Source organism: Nomascus leucogenys, chromosome 17, assembly GCF_006542625.1.
Source record: "Nomascus leucogenys isolate Asia chromosome 17, Asia_NLE_v1, whole genome shotgun sequence".
Lineage (NCBI taxonomy): Eukaryota > Metazoa > Chordata > Mammalia > Primates > Hylobatidae > Nomascus > Nomascus leucogenys.
Window position 1 is genome coordinate 45,580,292 of NC_044397.1, and position 21,356 is coordinate 45,601,647.

The 21,356-nt window shown below is 43.0% G+C and overlaps 1 protein-coding gene across 6 annotated transcripts in view; it reads right to left on the minus strand.

Annotated features, from left to right (window-relative positions):
• The window catches only part of CALN1 (calneuron 1), a 670,983-nt gene that overhangs the window by 489,702 nt on the left and 159,925 nt on the right, over positions 1 to 21,356 (minus strand). For all 6 annotated transcript variants that reach the window (XM_030796752.1, XM_030796756.1, XM_030796753.1 and 3 more), the window contains one exon: positions 6,507 to 6,631. In XM_030796752.1, coding sequence (XP_030652612.1) covers positions 6,507 to 6,631 — 125 coding nt within the window. The remainder of the gene's footprint in view (positions 1 to 6,506; positions 6,632 to 21,356) is intronic.

The following is a 21,356-nucleotide window of genomic DNA, read 5'->3' on the forward strand; positions in this document are numbered from 1 at the left end:
TTGCAGTGAGCTGAGATCGTGCCACCGCACTCCACCCTGGGTGACACATCGAGATTCTGGCGCAAAAAAAAAAAAAAAAAAAAAAAAAAAAAGCATCTACAGGAGGCAAATAGGGGCTCCTAGAGAAACTGAGCTGCAGGAGAGCAGTGACTCTGGAATAGTCAAAGTGACACTGGTCAACTACTAAAATGGAACCCCAGGTTCAAAGGATGGCAGTCTGGAATGTCTATTCCATACTCAAAATACCCCCTATGATATACAGAAGAGTATATCAGTATAAATATTAATTTTGAGGCCAGGTGTGTTGGCTCACGCCTGTAATTTCAGCACTTTGGGAGGCCGAGGCAAGTGGACCACCTGAGGTCAGGAGTTCGAGACCAACCTGACCAACATGGCAAAAACCCATCTCTACTAAAAATACAAAAATTAGCTGGGCGTGGTGGTGCACGCCTGTAGTCCCAGCTATTTGGGAGGCTAAAGCTGGAGGATTGCTTGAACCCAGGAGGTGGAGGCTGCAGTGAGCCAAAATCGCACCACTGCACTCCAGCCTAGGCGACAGAGCCAAACTCTGTCTCAAGAAAAAAAAAAAAGAAAAGAAAGAAAAAGAAATATTAATTTTGAAACATGCACACATGTGAGAGGCTGGGAATTTTTGCTAATTGCCCCACCAATGAAATTGGAGAGACACAATTTCCACCCACACTTGGAACTACAGTGGCACATAAGGAAGATTGACTCACCACAATACATTGACAGCACATCATGCAGTCACTCCCTACTTCACAGCAACTGTTTTCCATGGGAATCTATTCCTCAACCCAAACCCACTTCAGCAGCACCCTTTTTTAAGCTCATTCGGGGAACACAACTTAACTGCAGCCATGGGTTGGTATGTCCCATCCTCGGTTATCTATACAGCATAGGTGAAAGCCAAAATGTTCCTAGGGATGACCAAATGTACAAGAGTAGTTTGGGAATGGGAAGGAGAGAAGGAGAGGGGAAGAACAAACAACAGAGATGGAGAATTCTGTGGCATAGGGAGCAAAGACAGCAGGAACAACCATCGAGACCCCCGCCTCTGCCCAGAGCCATGGGCTACATGAATGTCTTCTGGAAACTGGAGATGGCATGCATATCAATCTCTCACCAGTCTAAGGATAAGAAGGGTTAGGCCGGGCACGGTGGCTCACACCTGTAATCCCAACACTTTGGGAGGCCAAGGTGGGCAGATCACAAGGTCAGGAGTTCGAGACCAGCCTGACTACCCCGTCTCTACTAAAAATACAAAAATTCACCAGTCGTGGTGGTGCACGCCTGTAATCCCAGCTACTCAGGAGGCTGAGGCAGGAGAATCGCTTGAACCCAGGAGGCAGAGGTTGCAGTGAGCCAAGATTGCACCACTGCACTCCAGTCTGGGCGACAGAGCAAGCTCCATCTCAAAAAAAAAAAAAGGGGGGGTGGGGGTGGGTGGGGAATATTATCTCAGGTTTGGGATAAAGTGAAGAAGGCAAGATTCTTTTTCTTTCTTTTTTTTCCCTAGAGACAAGGTCTTTCTTTGTCACCACAGCTCAAGTGCAAGTGCAGTGGTACAATCATAGCTTACAGTAGCCTTAAACTCCTGGGCTCAGGCGATCCTCCCACCTCAGCCTCCCAAGTGGCAGGGACTACAGGCATGCACCACCATGTCCCGCTAATTTTTTGTAGAAACAGGGTCTCCCTATGTTGCCCAGGCTGGTCTCCAACTCCTAGGCTCAAGTGATCTTCCTGCCTCAGCCTCCCAAAGTGCTGGGATTACAGGCATGAGCCATTGTGCCTGGCCAAAGGTAGACTCCTTACAAACCTTGTTTACTGACAAATACTGAGCCTACAAAAAAACTTCATAATGTTGAGTTACAAAGCATAATAGAAAAAAGCAATATAAATTATACAAAAAAAGGTGCATGCGAAAGAAAGGTACCATCATCTGGAAGACTTGGAGAAAAAGACTTTTATTATGAATACATATATAAATAACTTATGACCAGAAACAGAAGAGATTTTCACAAACTGGAAAATAGCTAATAGCTATTTCCTAATAGCTCCGAACTGGAAACAACCCAAATATCAATTGAAAATAAAATAGGAAAATAAATTAAGATACATTTATATACAATGGAACATTATATATTAAAGAAAACAGGTAAACTTCAGATGGAGGTGAATTTAGTTTAAGATTAAGATAGCATTACAAGGCCAAGCACAGGGTCTCACAGCTGTAATTCCAGCACTTTGGGAGGCCAAGGTGGGTAGATCACTTAAGGTCAGGAGTTCAGTACCAGCCTGGCCAACATGGTGAAACCCTGTCTCTACTAAAAACACAAAAATTAGTCAGGCGTGGCGGCACGTGCCTGTAATCCTAGCTACTTGGGAGGCTGAGGCAGGAGAATAGCTTGAACCTGGGAGGTGGAGGTTGTAGTGAGCAAAGATCACGCCATTGCACTCCAGCCTGGGTGACAGAGTGAGACTGTCTCAAAAAAAAAAAAAAAAAGTATCACGAGATTATTCCATAAATAACATTAAGAAAACTATTCTTCAACAATCATACTGCATATATCTAATAGAATTCCATATAATGCACTCTAAAAGTGTAAGATATTGCTAATAAATCTGGTATATGCATAAACTTCCTGGATAGATGTAAGCTCCTTGGAAAGAGGCAATGAATATTATGCTTATTTGATTTTCCTCTACTACCTAGAAGGCATTTCCTCCTCCACCTAGTAAACATCTGTTTAATGAATGAATAAAAATGGATGAATGAATGAATGTCTCCATCAATCCACCTTCACTGAGTTTGGCTGGGTGATTCCCAACTTTAATCTGATCATTTTGATGCAGCTTTGCATGTTTCCCTCCTGAGCTTTGTGTAAAGAGAAGAAATAGGGACTTCCCAGAAGGGAATTGCAGCTGAAAATGACCTGCATGGCAAGTGGTCCTTTTCATGCCTGTTTTCTGAGGATAACCATTCATGAAGTGCACACCTTTGGCCCTTACACTGGAGGAAAGGGATTTTCCATCATTGGTGATAAACACGAACAGGTGGGGAAACGTGTAGCCATTCACAAGCAGAAGGCTGCAGTTGCTACAGGGTGGGGAGCTAGACAGCAGATAAGAATAGCACCCAACTAATGCCTATGCTCAAGGCAGCCAGACCACAAAGGATGCTGCGATGTCCATCAGTGTCCAACACATCAACTCCCAGCGCAGCACCACCTGTCCTCTGAGGGTAAATGAGTGCCCCCAACCAGCAGAACTTTAGGGTCACCTTGCCGTGAAGCAGCCCGAGAGAACAGCAAGCAAACTATGCCCTGGAAACTGGCTTCCCCAAGACCAATCCATAGTCATCTGAATTGATTCAAGCCAGTTGGTTTCCAGACCCTGCATGCCTGCTCTAAACTCAGAACACATCTGCACTGTCCTGCCCGGAGCCCCGAGATGCTTGTAATAAACCAAGAGCAGTCATAACTCAGTGTTCACCTTGGCAAAAACTAAATAAATAAGTAGAGTGAATCTTCCGTCAGAAAATAAATGGCCCTTCCCCAGGCTGAGAACCTGGATTACCCTCCTGAAGGACAAACACAGCATCTTCACCAGCCAATCTCGGGCCTTTATAAAGCCCCCACTTCACTCAATAAACTACCCCAAGGCTGCCAATGTTCAGGCTGCCAGCCTGGGCTTGGAGGGCTCTTAGAATTACTCCCGCTAATCTACATACTGAAAAAGTGCATTTCAGTCCTTCTCAAGCTGCCTTTGCCTGATTAAAATAGCAAGTTTACATGCTTTTCTGTTTGTCCAAGAAAGTGGAGGGCATTTCAGCAGGGCACCCAAGTAGGGAGGGGAGGGTTGACATCCAGCCAGCAGCCCTCTTGAAAAGCCATGCACCCCCACAGTGGCCCTGAACAGTTGCCTTAGCAGAGCTTGAATTTAACAGTGAAAAAAGCCATTGCGCTGAGAAGTCACAGAGAAATCATCTCCTAATCATTCATGGCGAAGTTGGGAAGGAGGAAGAGGGGAGAATATGGAAAGCCACAGATGATTCCAAACTCCATTTGGTTAGTGATTTTTAACCTCTTAAAGAATTGCCCAAAACATATAGATAGTGTTGCCCAGTTCTCAGCCAGGGCCACTCAGTGGGTCCTGCATGCATGGGGGACTCCCAGTCCCTCCTGCTGATGACTGAGCCTGGAGTATCTACTCAAATAAACACAAGCAAGCGAACACCCACCCCACATTAATGCACCACCTGCCCTAATGTCCATTCACAGTGAAAACTCCCATAGGTAGGAAAAGCCTGGGCCTCACTTCACCTCCCAAACACACCTGATATGAGCTGAATGTTTGGGTCCCCCCAAAATGCATATGTGGAAACCTAACCACCAACGTGATGTCATTAAGAAGTGAGGTCTTTCAGGAGGTGATTAGGAGGGAACAGCCCTCATGAATGGGATTAGTGCCTGCTATGGTTTGAATGTCCCTTCCAAACCTCACATTGACATTTAATTGGCATTATGACAGTGCTAAGAGGTGGGATGGTTAAGACGTGATTGGACTATGAAAGATCTGCCCTCATGAATGGATTAATGTCATTATCTCAGGGGGGAGTTCATTATCCAGAGCGTGGACTATTATGAAAGTGAGTTTAGTCCTCTCTTGCTCTCGTTCTTACCCTCTGTCACCTTTCCACCTTCTGTCATGGGATGAAACAGCATGAAGGCCCTCACCAGATACCAGTGCTATGCACTGGGACTTCCCAGTCTTCAGAACCATCAGCCAAATATACTTCTTCTCTGTTATCAATTACCCAGAATGTACTATGTTGTTATAGCAACACAAAGCAGACTAAGACAGTGCCCTTATATACTCAAGGCCCAAAAGAACTTATTCACTCTCTCCACCATATGAGGACACAGCAAGAAAGTGACACCTATGAATCAGAAAGTGGCCTTCCCCAGACATCAAATCTGCTTGCACCTTGATCTTAGACTTCCAAGCCTCCCAAACTGTGGGAAATAAATTTCTGTTCTTTATGAGCCACCTAGTCTATGGTGTTTTGTTACAGCAGCCTGAACAGACCAAGACACCACCCAAGGGCAGCCTTAGCCTGATTTGTGGTCGCCTGTATGGGCTCACTTTGGAGGAGGTCAGAGCTCAATTTCCTGCTTCTGTGTCCTGCACCAGCACACCTTTTGCTCAACTGAAGACCAGAAGATGTAAGGGTTCCTGCTCTCCTCTCAGGCCACCAGTCTTTGTCCAGACCACAGTGAGCAGCCGCTATCCCTAGGAATCTTGACTCTGCCCCCATCACTCCACTTCTTCAAACATCCCCCAGACTCTCCTTGGACCCAGCCCACCGGGGCCACATCCTCTCCTGCCTCCCTGCTTATTCACGTAAATAAGCAAGCATTTAAATAAGCACACAAGCAAAATGGATGAGAGAAGGAGAAGCTATTCAATGGCCTCTCCTCTTCACCTCCCTCACCTCCTGCCTGTTGTGAAGCAAGTTTGGCTTCACTGTCTCAGAGCCAAATGTCCTCCCCATCTTCCTTCTGGGAGAAATGAGGCTCCCTAATGTGCACATACAAAGCACACTGATTTGAACCATTACACTTAAAAGCAAATATGTGGGCCATCTGGGGTAATTCTGACTTCTCTACTTGAGAAAGTAAATTTAAACTTTGTGCTTTAAAATGGTATTATTACAAACAACAAAGTATTCAAAAACACCAGGGAAAACTGATTCTGGTTTGACCTCAGCCAATGTAGTACCTAGGTAAAAACATCAGGCCAAATCAACCAAATTCTCTATTCCAGGGGGGAAAAAAAACAAAACTTGTTTTTCCTATTTTTAATTTTTTTTAATTAGAGGATTGGTTTATCCAAGATACAATGAGACACAGTCCTAGGATGAATTTAGTCATCATGTTCCCAGGTTTATGTCCACCCCTAACCCCTGCCTTGAGCACCCAGGGCTGTACTGTGTTACAAAGAAACAGAGGCAATTAAAATAATTGCTATCCACTGTCACCTAGACAGAGCTTCCAGATGATTCTGATCTGGGCAGGATTCAAAGCACCATGGCCAGAAGTCAAGAGACAGCCATTAACAGGGCTTAAACCTCCCCTGCAGATGGACTCCATTGTCAGTGACAACACAGAAACAAGACAATTTCATTGGTGATAAAGACTCCAGAAATTGGATAACACATTTTAAGTTCCAGTCAACATCCAAGGAAACCGAAATATCCACCATAGATTGTTCAGGCTATCAGGTCTGTCCCGCACACACACACACAAAAGTCACTTGGGCAAAATTTTGTCTCTGAACTCTTTCCCATCATGCCATGGTTACACTTGGCCGCAACTGCCAAGGAGTGGCCAAAGTCCAGGGCTTTCAGCTGAGCTTCACAATAGCCACAAACACCTCCCTGGGAGGGGGGGCCAACCCCCCAAACAGGGTAGGCTCCTTACCATCGAGCTCCTCCACGGAGATGTTAGCCAGCTGTTCGCTGTCACTGCCAGCAGAGAGCGATCGGTTGAGGTAATTCCCCTTGTACAACAAGCCGGCGGTCACATGGTGGAACGGCATCTTTTCCCTGCCCAAGAGAGAACAGGGGAGGGGAAAAGAAAGACATCATCATTCATCCTTCCTTTCCTTTTTTAAAGGACCATCTGATTTTCAGATGGCCAGTATCATTTTAAAAATAGCAATAATATTTCTAGTGGGAAAGTCAGGATATTTCCAGGGTCCCAATGACCTGAGCAATTTCCAAAAGAACTCAGGTTCTTCCCATTCCTTCACTGTACATCTTACTTCATTTTCCCCATTTAATTATGAATTTGAACGATGTTGTCCTTGTTAATCATGGCACACCACATCACCATCAAACTATCTCTTTATGCAAATGGCAATATCCTTGACTCCTTTCCTTGGCCCAATAAATTCTCACTTGATGCTTGTAAGGAAGGGCTGAGAATCCCAGAAGTGTCGGGATGCCCAAGGACTAAACGTCTAGATGTCTTGTCTGTGATCAAGCAGAGATCCAAATGTCTCACTTCTCCCAGATAATACAGGCGTTGCACTCACACGGCACTCGAAACAGGTAGGAAATGCCCAAGCTCTAAGTACATGCAATGCTCTGCATCTCAAGAAGCGGCTGCCAAATCTGGTTGAGATGCAGATGCTGCTTACATGAGTGGTGTGTGAGCACACACATTCTGAAATGCTAATCACACCTGCCCTGCTGGAAACAGGAGTGACGCCTTTAGGTGTCCCACAATGAAGCTACTTCCAGCACTCTCACACAAAGTTAAAGCATCCTTCTAGACCAACAGAAAAAAGCTCCTGAACCCAGATGGTCATCGATGGGGCTTAGAAGTTTCCACTAATGCAACGCTGACTGGAGGCTCCAGGCTAGGGAAAAAGAGATGTGAGATAAAAGGACAGCAAAAACAATGGAAGAGAATGGAAGAATGAGCAGACACGAAAGAGGAAAGGCAGATGGGAAGATTATCTTCTCCAAAGCAGAAAGAGCATAGCTCCTGGCCCAACTTGTCTAATGATGTTCTCCGTGACTTTGAACAAGACGCCGAATGCTTCACATTCTGCTTCCCCATCTAGCAAAGGGGACTAAGAGGATGGATAAACCTCTGAGCAGAATTAGGGCCAACAGGCAGGAAGCACAGGGAGTCAATCACAAGGAGTGGGTAGAGAACATCTTTGTATCAGAGCTTCTGGAAGGTGAACTGGGCAGCACTCAACCTGTGAAACCCCTGAAAATTAAAAGGTTTAACCAGGAACATAAAGCCAGTTAGTGACAGAAGTTGTTCTAGAACTCCAGCATCCTACATGCTATTTCCATTAAGCAGCCCCAGCTAAGTGCCAGACATTTCCACCCGGATGTCAAACCCTCATTTCAAACTCAAAATGTCTAAAAATGAATTAATTATCTTCCCACAAAGTAGGCTACACTTCCTGGTTTCTCTATTTCTATCAAAGGTGCTTTTCGCTCATCACAACTGGGACAACTCTCCCAAATGCTCGGGGCCCCAAAAAGTAAAACAGACACATGGCTGAGGCAAGAGCCAACTGTCAGCTTGCAACCCATCCCCTCGCCCTTAACTCTTTCCATATCTAACAGCATGTACATCCACAGGACAATTGCAAATAGCAGGGATGCTGATTACAAAGGGTATATGCATTTGCTAATTATAAGAGGTACATCTTCAGCTAGTTACAAGTCAGATGTTTCCACATCTATCCTTATATTTAAACAAAATACAAGAATCTTTCTCTAGAAGAACACTTCAATGACCACCTTCTTTTTTCTCCAAGTTAATTTTCAGACCAAAAAGCTTTAAAAGGGAGAATCGCATGTGTGAATTAGGACTACTCTATCTTTTCCTTAAGGCCAATCCTGATTTCTTGGGACTGCGTGTCACGGTCATTTGAGTACGGACTGATACCCACTGCCATAATGTAAATGTCTCCCCAAAATTTTGTGTGTCAGAAACTTAATCCCCAATGCAACAGTGTTGAGAGGTGGGACCTTTAAGAGGTGATTAGGTCATGAGGTCAGAATTAATGCTGTTATTGCAGACATAGGTTACCTATCACAAGAGTGAGTTCCTGATAAAAGGATGAGTTCAGTTGGGTGCGGCGGCTCACGCCTGTAATTCCAGCACTTTGGGAGACCTAGGCAGGTGGATCACCTGAGGTCAGGAGTTCGAGACCAGCCTGGCCAACATGGTGAAACCCCATCTCTACTAAAAATACAAAAAATTAGCTGGGCATGGTAGTGCACACCTGTAATCCCAGCTACTCAGGAGACTGAGGCAGGAGAATTGCTTGAACCCAGGAGGCAGAGGTTGCAGTGAGCTGAAACCATGCCATTGCTCTCCAGCCTGGGCAACAAGAGTGTCTTTAAAAAAAAAAAAGAAAAAACATGAATTCGGCCCCTTTCCCTTCTCTGTCTCTTTCATTCTCTCTCTAACACTCATGCTCTCTTCCTCTTCTGCTACAGGACGACACAGCAAGGCAGCCCCTGAAAGATGTAGGACCCTTGCCTTGGACTTCCCAGCCTACAGAGCTGTAAGAAACCAATCTTTGCTCTTTGTAAACAACTCAGTCTCAGGTATTCTGTTATAGCAGCACAAAACAGACTGAGACATCCATGGTCCAGAAAATGAGACGTCAACCCTGGCTAACACTTCTTATGTGATTTCAACTTCACCCTCAGCACCAGTCCCACACGCAGTGAGCCTCACCAGCTGTTATCTTAACATGTTTAAGTCTTCATAAACATGGGAAGACACCTGCTCTGATATTACCTAATTTGTTAGCTAAGCCTCACTAGATGAGCCTCACCAGCTGCTATCTTAACCAATGTTTAAGTCTTCACAAGCATGGAAAGACACCTGCTCTGTTCTTATCTAATTTGCTTCTTGGAACAAGACCCAATAAGGTCGGTACAAAAAGCATTCCTTCCATTCCACCATGCATCACTCTAGTTTCTCAGCATTTTATAAATATCTTCCTCTTGTCACCTTTTACCTGGTTGTCTGCAGCTTTGGATTCACTACACAAATTTTTACAGTCACAATAAGGATATTATACTCAAGCAAGCATCTCCAACCCACGCCCCAGTTCAGCCACAGAATAAATGTTGAGTACTTTGCAGAGAAAACTGGTCACAACTGAATCTCACTTGATATACCAACATAATTTGCTTCTGAAAAAAAAAAGGCAGCTTACAAAATTAGGTACACATTCAGTTCATTTAGTCTCTGCAATCCAAAAGCTCAAAGTCTAGCGGGGAAGAAACCATGTGCAATGGAACCATCCATATAGATATATACAGTCATGTTCAAGAAAGGGAAGAACATTATCCTAAGTAAGCTAAAAACAGCTGCTGCAATTAAGGACTAAATTTCACTCCAAGCTGCCTAGGGAAACCCAAGCTTTAAGATTCTCTCCTTGGCTAAGGGAAGAGAAATATCCAAGTTCAAGCAAAGATAAACCTTGTCCTGAAACTAAAACTTGAAGATGGATCCTTCTATAGAGGGCAACAAACAAAAATAAATAAATATTTTCAACAGCAGTTTCACTCACTGTGAAATATTTAAGCGACTGTCATGAAAACAATCTTTCTGGATTTTATGTAAGCCAGTGATATGGTCTAAATGAATGTGTCCCCCAATAATTCATACACCGGAATCTAAGACTCTAATGTGATAGTATTAAGAGATGGAGCCTTTAGAAGCTGATTAGGTCCATGAGGGCTCCTCCCTCACTGATGGGATTAATACCCTTATAAAAGGGCTGGAAGGAACTAGCAAGGCCCTTTTGTCTTTCTGCCTTCCACCATGTGAAAATGCAGCAATAAGGCAGCATCTTGGAAGCAGACAGCAGCCCTCACCAGACACAAAATCTATAGGTATCTCGATCTTGGACTTTCCAACACACAGAACTGTAGGCAATGAATGTCTGTTGTTTATAAATTAGCTAGTCTAAGGTATTTGTTACAGCAGTAGAAACTAAGGCAGAGTGGTTTCATGGTTAAGAATTGGCTGGGTGCGGTGGCTCATGCCTGTAAACTCAGCACTTTGGGAGGTTAAGGCAGGCAGATCACCCAAGGTCAGGAGTTGGAGACCAGCCTGGACAACATGGTGAAACCCCGTCTCTACTAAAAATACAAATATTAGCCAGGCGTAGTGGTGGGTGCCTATAATCCCAGCTCTACTTGGGAGGCTGAGGCACGAGGATCACTTGAACCCGGGAGTAGAGGTTGCAATGAGCCAAGATCGTGCCACTGCACTCCAGCCTGGGTGATAGAGGGAGACTCCATCTCAAAAAAAAAAAAAAAAAAAAAAAAGAATCAGCACTTTCTAGTCAAAAATAGTGTTAGACTTGAATCCTACCTCTGCCCTTATCAGCCAGGTAAATAAGTTGCTTGACCTCTGTAAGCCTGTCTCCTCTTCTGTAAAACTAGGGTTTTAATACATACTGAAGAGAATAGTACTGTTGTAAATATTAAAGAAGATAAACAGCCAGGCATGGTGGCTCATATCTGTAATCCCAGCACTTTGGGAGGCCAAGGCGGGATGATCACTTGATGTCAGGATTTCCAGACCAGCCTGGGCAACAGAGCAAGACCCTGTCTCTTCACACAGACCAAAAAAAAAAAAAATTAATTAGCTGGGCATGGTGGCACACACATGTAGTCATAGCTATTTGGGAAGCTGAAGTGGGAGGATCATTTGAGCACAGTAATTTGAGACTTCAGAGAGCTATGATCACACCACTGTACTCCAGCCTGAGTGACAGAGCAAGACTCTGACACTAAAAAGATATGGAAAGCACTGTACTTAGCACCAGGCATCTGCTCAGTATCACCAGTAATTATTTGCTAAGGATTATATGAAGCAGGATGCAGGGGCAATAAGAAGTCATGAATGAATTAGATTGATGCCTCGATTACATGCTGGATTACAAAGGAGGGTCAGTGAGACCTGACAAAGGGCAAGCTTCAGGCAGAGGCTGGCATGTAAACCACTGTGCTGAGGGATCAGGTGTGAGCAGCAAAGCACCAGCAGGTTCCAGTGCTGAATGGTGTCAGCATGCAGAAGGGGCTACTTGAACGGAAAGTGCCAGAGCCAAGCAAGAGTCCATTTCCTGGGTGCCAGGAAGGCTGGCTAAATGGTCATAGCAAAGAAAAGATCTTGAAAGGTTAAAACCAAAAGGGATGGTTCCTATTAATGGGGTCAAGGAACTGGTACATTTCTTGACAGAGTAATATACTGAATAGGACATGTATGGTGGCTAACACCTGTAATCTCAGCATTTTGGGAGGCTGATGCTGGAAGATCACTTGAGGCTAGGAGTTCAAGACCAGTCTGGGCAACATGGTGAGACTGTCTCCCCAGAGAAAAATTTTTAAAATTAGTCGGGCATGGTGGTACATGCCTGTAGACCCTGCTACTTAGGAGGCTGAGGTAGGAAGATCACTTGAGCCCAGGAGTTTGAGGCTGCAGTGAACTGTGATCTTGCCACTGCCATCCAGCCTGGGCAACAGAGGGAGACCTTATCTCTAAAAAAATTAATTAATTAAATAAACTAAAGAGCCTCATTCACATTCACTTGAAATGACTCCCTTTTGTGATGGTCAGTTTTATGTGTCAACTTGACTGGGCCGTGGGTTGCCCAGATATTTGGTTGAACATCATTCTGGATGTGTCTGTGAGGTTGTTGCTGGATTCGTTTAACTTTTGAATTGGTAGCCTGAGAGTAAAGCAGATTCTCCTCCCCAGTGTGGGTGGGTCTCATCCAATAGTGAATAGAATGAATAGGACTACATGGAATGAACACACTAAGAAAGAATTTGTTCTTCCAACTGTCTTCAAGCTGGAACATCAGTCTTATTCTGCCCTTGAACTCAGACTTGGACTGGAGCTTTTCATTATCTGATTCTCAGGTCTTGAAACCAGACTGGAACTATACTGTCAGCTCTCTTGGGTCTTCAGCTTGCTGACAACAGACTGTGGAATTTTCAGAGTCTGTAACTGCATGAGGTAATTCCTTATGATAAATCTCTTTAAAGTTATACAGATAGATAGATAGATAGATAGATAGATAGATAGATAGATAGATAGATAGATAGATAGATAATAGATAGATAATAGAAGATAGGTAGATACATAGATAGATGATAGATAGATAGATAGATAGATAGATAGATAGATAGATAGATAGATAGATAGATTGTTTCTTTGGAGAACCCACATTAATATACCTTTCTTTTTTTCCCTCTACAGTACCAAAGACCCAGGCACATTATAGTAGGGTAGTAGTAGTATTCTGAGCAAAGCCCTGAGTGTTCTGCAGGGCTTCTAAAGCAGTGCTACTCAAAGTGTGGTCTATAGACCCCTGCCAATTGCACACCATTTGTTGCTGGTCTGCAATGAGATAAGCACAAGAATTGAGAGAAAGCATTGAAATAGCAATTTAGAGCATTGCCCCAACTTCTAAGCACATGACCAGTGGACTTGATTTTTGTATATTTTTGCTTCTTTTATTTTTCCTGGTAATTCTTTCTTACTGTATTTTTTTAAAATATCAGTCTACAAATGACTGAAACTAAAAAAAAATTAACACTGGTCCTTCCTCACAAATAGTTTGAGAAGCACAGCTCTAAAGTATTTAATTTATGTTGTATAGATTTTTGGTAATGAATCACAGAGAGAGCAAGAAAAACATCTGGAGAAATGCATCTTAACTTGTCCCTGAAACTTTTTCAAAGAGCTTAAGATTTCTTAAAAGTCTTAGATGGACTTTTGAAAGAAGCTGAAAGACTTCAATTGATTCCTGAGCTCTCTACAGACTGCTGGAGAAGTACAAGGCATCTCTTGCAGACTTGACAGCAATCCGTGTCCTCCAATTACCAGACATATAAGGGGCGATATTGATCTTGCATGCTAAAGGTTAAAAAGCCTAACCAGCCCTGATACAGCCTTTGCCAAATTCCTGTAAAAATAACCACGAAAGCACACCAAAATAATGATATTCTCAACAACATCAATGCAAGGGTATGGAAGAAGCTTTCATAAAATCAGTACAGTTAGGATTAGAATGATGAATAATCGGTGGTGCAGCCTTGAAGTCAGAGACAGAATAGAGTCAGATAGTACAGGGATAAGAAGGGATTGTTACCTACCCAAATTCTCTTCTATTTCAGGGACTTGGGGATGACCAACCATAACAGCAGGCAATCACCCTTCTGACTGGAATTGCTTTATTAAAGCAGCCAAGGTCAAATCCCACCACCGACCCTTCCACCACTGTGAAGCAGCAACTTTTTTCCTCTAGCTATTCATGGATCATAACTCCCAGTATGCAATGTGGCTAGGAATGGAAGGTCTGAGACATGGACCCTGCACATGAAGATGAGAAATTAGCTGCAAGGCACAGGTGTTGGTGAGAAGGATCCCAGGAGTAACGACTTATGGGGATTATGATTTTTCATGCATTGCTTCTGATTAAGGAAAAACTGCAGAAGGCCTCAAATAACCCAGAAATATATATCTCTTCCTCTCAGTCCAACAGCTACCTGGTGGGGACAGGAAGATCTCATCTTACTCCAGCAAAGATGTTCTCAACAAAGGCCAGCTAGACCCCGGACATTTGGCTAAGCGCTTATAAAACAGTTTTGTTCCCTTGTTAAAATCCTGCAGGGGCATGCCAGTTGGCAAACACTTGGTTTGGACAGATCTCAAATCAGACAAGAATGAGTAAGCAAAAACACTAACGTAGTGGTCTGTGTAAAAGTTCTGCATCATTAGAGAAGGAAGAACTTTCAAGAAGTAGTAGAGCAAAAGCCTATTGCCAACAATGATATAATACGAGAAAGGACAATTTTACAAACTTTAACAAGGTGTCTATGACATAGGAATGCAAATTCATAAAGAAATATCAGAGTGAGAAGAAGAAATATCAAGACAAAAAGAAAAGGCAATAAGCTGAGAGGTAAGCCAGTTTGGAAAAGGTGCAAGCATTTGCAAACAAAGGAGAAATCCAAAAACAGTAGCAGAATGAAAATCTGCATTAAAGGCAATGAAGAATATTTCAAAGAAACAGAAATTTTGGCAAATAACAGAATGCACCCATGTACCCACCACCCAGATTTAGTATTTTGCCTTCTTTGCTTATTTTTTTAAAGAAATAACGTATTATACTGAAACCCTTACCACCTACTCTGTTCTTTCACTTCCCTCCCTCCACAGTGACAACTCTATTATCCTTCCTGTCCATGCTTTTAAATTTGTCCACATTTTGATGTAACTACATAGAATATATTGTATTATTGCTGTGTCTATCTTTAAATTTACTTAATATTACACCATCCATATGCTTTTGCAACCTGCATGGTTCACTCTATATTGGATTTCTGAGATCTAGCTAAATCCATACACATACAACTAGTTAATTATTATTTTTTTTTTTTGAGACTGAGTCTTGCTCTGTTGCCCAGGCTGGAGTGCAGTGGCGCGATCTTGGCTCACTGCAAGCTCCGACTCCCAGGTTCACGCCATTCTCCTGCCTCAGCCTCCCGAGTAGCTGGGACTACAGGTGCCCGCCACCACGCATGGCTAATTTTTTGTATTTTTAGTAGAGATGAGGTTTCACCATGTTAGCCAGGATGGTCTCGATCTCCTGACCTTGTGATCCACCCGCCTCGGCCTTCCAAAGTGCTGGGATTACAGGCGTGAGCCACCGCGCCCGGCCTAATTAATTTTTAACTGCTCAACAGTTTTCCATTGTATAAATACCCAAACATATAAATTACACAATTGATGGAAAAGTGTGCTGCAATAAATACCCCTATGTGTGTCTCTTCATATATATTTGCAGGAATTTCTCTGAACTGCATACCTAGATAAAATACTACCTGGTTGTTGAGTATGCAAATCTTTACCTTTATTGGATTTAGTGAAATTGCACTCCAAAGTGATTGGGTTATTTATTGGTATATAATAGTTATTTATTGGTATATAATAAATTACCCCTGAACTTTGTGGCTTAAAATAAATATTTATTATCTCAGGTTCTGTGGGTCAGAATCAGGAGCTGCTTAGCTGGGTGGTTCTGGCTCAAGGAGTCTCCTCTGATTGGGGTCAAGACACTGACTGGGGCCACCATCATCAGACGGCCTGACCGGGGCTGGAGGATCCATTTCCAAGATGGCGCACTCACATAGCTCTTTGTTAATATGAGTTGGGAGCACTCACATGGCTCCCAACATGATGCCACTAAACATGGATTTGGAAAGAGATGTTCATAAAAGGTCTCACGTTCTTGTGGGTCTCTCCATAGGGCTGCTCAAGTGTTCTTATGACATGGGAGCTGGATCACCCCAAACAAGTGATCGAAGACATGGGGGCAGGGGCTCTTATGACTTGGTCTTGGAAATCACACACCATCACTTCTGCCACACTGTTTTCATTATAACTGTGTCACTGAATACAGCCAACACTTAGGGGGAAAGTAATTAGACTCCACCTTTTGAAAAATGGAGTATCAGATAATTTTTAGATGTATTTTAAAACCACCTTAGTGATTGTGACAATTTACAGATTCACCATTAGTCTAGGAGTGTGTCAATTTCCCCGATAGCCTTGCCAAAACTTGGTATTAGCAGACTGTTTCATTTTTAATTGGATTTCCTTCACTGCTAGCTTAAGCATCTTTTTATACGGCTTTTGCTTATTCAATTTCTTCTACTACAAGTGTGCTTTTCATCTTACGTATTGGATTGTTTATAATTTTTGCACTGCTTTGTCCTTCTATGTTATTGTCCAGTGTCTAATTTCAATCTTATTTTTCACCCCTTCTCCCCAAAAATTAGTCAGAATTATTGTTTCTTACAACCGATGCTTATCTAAACTTTGCCACAAATTTGCCAATTTTCTGCTCATCATTGATTCTTCTGGGCTACTCTTTTGTTCCAGATTCAATTTATTTTTCAATGAAGTGTAAATGTAAGTAAGGGGCTATAAATGGCAAGCTTTCTAAGTCTTTGTCTTAAAAAGTCTTTAACTTCATTTGAATTATGAAGGTTAACCTAGTAGAGAATTATAAATTAATGATTTCCTTAGCACTTAGAAAACGTTTTGTTGCTGATGAGAAATCTATAGGTATACTTGCTGTTCACCTATTCATACTCATTCTGGACAATTCTAAGTCATTATGTTTTCAGATACAGGTGCCCTCAAAATCTCTTTATTCTCTTTTTGGTAAGCTCTTATTAGATGTACGTTGGACCTCTTTGTTCAAGCTGGATTCTCTTGATTGGTTAACCCAAAAGTTATTCATAGTTCACCCGACTGAGGAAGCTGGGAAGCCAATAACTATTTTCCAGACTTTCTTGCTACTAAGGCTCTGGATTAAAGTTAGTTCTAATATTCAAAAGCTCTCCCACAAAATTTGCAATAGAGACATGAGGTGAAGGCAGTGGTATACTGGTAAATGTTTAGCACTCAGTCTCAAAAAGAAACACTCTTGATGTGTAGTATTTTCCATTTTCATGGCGTAAATATTCCCACAAGGGCCAATTCCAAGCTCCCAACATGGTGCCACTAAACATGGATTTGGAAAGAGATGTGCAGCAGTATACCAGCATACCACCATGCAGTATCTCTGCCACACAGACACAATAGACTAAATTAACCACAAGATCACAAATAATAGTAAAATGTAGCAAAATGATTAGGAAGTGATGAATTTTAAATATTTATTACCTTGATTTTTTAATTTATTTCATTGTAAGTTTATATTCCATTTTTAAGAATGAATGCATAGGCTGAGTGTGGTGGCTGACACCTGTAATCCCAGCACTTTGGGATGCCAAGCTGGGAGCCAGGAGTTCAAGACCAGCCTGGGCAACACAGCAAGACCTCATCTCTACAAAAAATAAAACAATTAGCCAGGTATGGTGGTATGTGCCTGTAGTCCTAGCTACTCGGGAGGCTGAGGTTGGAGGATCGCTTGAGCCCAGAAGTTCAAGGCTGCAGTGAGCTATGATTAAACCCCTGTACTCCAGCCTGGGTAACAGAGAATGAGACCCTGTCTCAAAAAAAAAAAAAGGATACATTTAATAATCACATCACAAAATCCCTTAAAATTTAAAAGTGGGCTCTCACAAGCCAGTATGAGCTTATGAGCTAGCTCCAGCAGGTCACTGGCTGTTTCCTTGCCATGTTTTGACTTTCTACTGAAAAGAAGACATGAAAACATGACATTTTCCTGCAGCAACATTCCATTGTTCACTCTCCAGTTTCCTGGCTGTGACAAAGCAGTTATGATGGTGGCAGCAATGGCTTCTGAATCCCCAGATCACAGCTCTAGGGGACCATTCTCCAAAAGTGCGGAAGTCAAGAGAATGTTACAGGGACAACATACTGCAGTGGCAGCCTCCGTGGTAGCAACTCTCCTGAAGAGTTGACTTTGAATTATTCTGGAAGTCATTCTGGACAACCACCTAAAATCCACTCCTTCAACCCTTGAACAGTTATGTAAGCATCAAATCCCTTATATTAAATCCCCTCCTGCTTAAAATACCCAGAGTGGTTACTGGTTCTTGAATTAAGTCTTGACTGATACATCATAGTATTGTCCATGTTCCTTAAACTCTTTTTAATTGTTCACATTTTTACCTCTCTGTGTATCTTAGAAGTAATCTCCTCAAATTATTTGCAAATTTGTACTTTCTCTTTTCAGTTTTTACTGAATTGTGGTTGAACCTGTCTACTGAATTTTTCATTTAAATGACTATATTTTCCATTTCCAGTTTACCTTGATTCTTTTATAAACACACCTCTTATTTTTCACTGAGTATGAATCTTTCATTGATTCCTATACTTTCTTTCACCTTTTAACCATTTATTTTTTATTTTTTTGAGACAGAGGTCTCACTGCCGCCCAGGCTGTAGTGTAGTGATGCAATCTGGGTTCACTGCAACCTCTGCCTCCTGGGTTCAAGCAATTCTCCTGCCTCAGCATCCCAAGTAGCTGGGGTTACAGGTGTGCACCACCATGCCTGGATAATTTTTGTATTTTTAGTAGAGACGGTATTTCACCATGTTGGCCAGGCTGGTCTCGAACTCCTGCCTCAAGTGATCTGCCCACCTTAGCATCCCAAAATGCTGGGATTACAGGTGTGAGCCACCGTGCCTGGCCCTTTTAACCATTTCTAACGGACTTATTTCATATTTTTCTTCAGAATGTCATTTTATAATTTCCATTTCTGAAGGCACTAATCCTCTTTTTGTACTACTCTGATTTTCCCAGTGACGAACTGTTTCCCAGTATGGCCTGTCATTTGTTGACGGGAGGAACCCCAGCAGCCTTTGCAACAGGTGACACTTTTCCCACTGGAGTTCGAAGTTCACAGAGAACCCCGTCCATCACACAGGGCATCTCACCAGTTCAGAACCAGTCATTACATTAATTCCTTAACTTAGAAGCTTGCACCACACAGGTAGTGTACATTTGGACTGCACATCCCCTGGAACACTGGCTTAGAGTTTTGATTTGTCACTGTAGCCATTCTCTTTTGCAGCCATTGATCTCAGAAGAAAGCATCACTGCTACTTTGCTGGGCCAGTGGGGAGACTGAGTCTAGCTCCCACCTGTAAGTGAAAACTGTAACCTCCACCTCCAGGGTTCAAGTGATTCTCCTGCCTCAGCCTCCCAAGTAGCTGGGATGACAGGCATGCACCACCATGCCTGGCTAATTTTTGTATTTTTGGTAAAGACAACAGGATTTTCTCATGTTGGCCAGGCTGGTCTCAAACTCCTGACCTCAAGTGATCCACCTGCCTTGGCCTCCCAAAGTGCTGGGATTACAGGCATGAGCCACTGAGCCCGACCATATGTTGAAATTCTTATTGCCAATGTGATGGTATTAGCAGATAGGGCCACTGCACTCCAGCCTGGGTGACAGAGCAATACTCCATCTCAAAAAAAAAAAAGAATTTCAACATATGACTTTTGGGGAAACACAAACATTTAGTCCATGAATAGTAAGTTGCTACTAGGTTGTGCAAGAGTAATTGCAGTTATTGCCATTACTCTTGCACCAACGATTACTTTTTGCCATTACTTTTAATGGCAAAAACAGCAATTACTCTTGCACCAACCTAGTATAACAGAATATGTGGCTTAAACAACAAACATTTATTTCTCATGGTTCTCAAGCCTGGAAGGCCAAAATCAGGGTGCCAGCTTGATCAAATTCTTGATGAAGACCCTCTTCCTGGTCTACAGGTGGCCCTCTTCTCATTGTGTCCCCATGAGGTGGACAACAGAGAGAGCTCTGGTCTCTTTGTCCCCTTATAAGGGGACATTCATGAAGATTCCACCTCATTAGTGAATGAGGCCTCCACCTCCCACTCATTAGCAGATAGGGCCTTTGAGAGGTGATTGGGTCACTATATCATGACCCAATCACCTCTCAAAGGCCCTATCTGCTAATACCATCACATTGGCAATAAGAATTTCAACATATAGTCGGGTGCAGTGGCTCATGCCTGTAATCCCAGCACTTTGGGAGGCCAAGGCAGGTGGATCACTTGAGGTCAGGAATTCGAGACCAGCCTGGCCAACATGGTGATATCCTGTCTCTACCAAAAATACAAAAATTAGCCAGGCATGGTGGCGCATGCCTGTCATCCCAGTTACTTGGGAGGCTGAGGCAAGAGAATCACTTGAACCTGGGAAGTGGAGGTTACAGTGAGCCAAGATCGCATCACTGCACTCCAGCCTGGGTGACAGAGCAATACTCTGTCTCAAAAAAATAAAAAAGAATTTCAACATATGACTTTTGGAGAAACACAAACATTTAGTCCATGAATTCCAGGGGGCTGGGAAACCGGAGTCTCGTTTCCCACTTCCTGCCTGTGCCAGTCCAAGACCACATCTTTTGTCTCTGCATGAACATTAAAACCCCATCACCAGAGCTTTCTGGAGAGCAGGGAGGTTCCTGTTGTTCAGTAGCGCCCACTCCTATGCTTACCTCCCTGGGCTCTGAGTTTCCCCTTCCTTCCTTTCTTTCTAACTAACTGATTTTATTCGTCAGAGCTTAGCCAGGAAAACAGAGCCTGTATCAGTCAGTTCAACAGAGGATTTAAAACAGCTATCTACCAAGTTGTTGGAAGGGTGGAAAAGCCAAACAGAAATACTTAGCAGAGATTAGAGATGGCAGCAACGTATTCCCACCCCTAGTCTGGAAGGACGCAGGGAGAGGGTGGTACTATCAGAACCTCAAAGTTGAGTTTCCTAAAAGGATCTAGCACCGTGGTAGGGGCTGCCCAGTAGGAACTAAAAGGAGAGATGGAAAGGCTTTGCTCTGCCAAGATTCAAAGCAAGAACCACTAAAAAGAGACAGCCACTGCTGGAGACAATTATCAAAAGCAGATCGAGATGGGGAAAAATACCCCAGCCTCTCTTTCCCGCCTTTTCATTTCCTGCTGGTGTCTCCTTTTGGCCAAATCAGTCAGCAGCCTATTGCCAGGGAATATGGAAATGTAGTTTGCAAACATCAAGCCCTACCATGCAGGGTAGCAGGAGAAAAAGGCAGATAAATTCGTAAGAAAGCAGGCAGATGACCAGCAGAGCGACACATTTAATTTTTTTTTTTCTATTTTATTCTGCATTTCTATGTTGATAGCAGAAAAAGCACCCATGTTAGCTTAGGACACTGACAGAGATAGATCTCCAGGTGACGTTTTTGAACTTCAAAGATAAGGAAAAATGCTCTGAGCATTCAG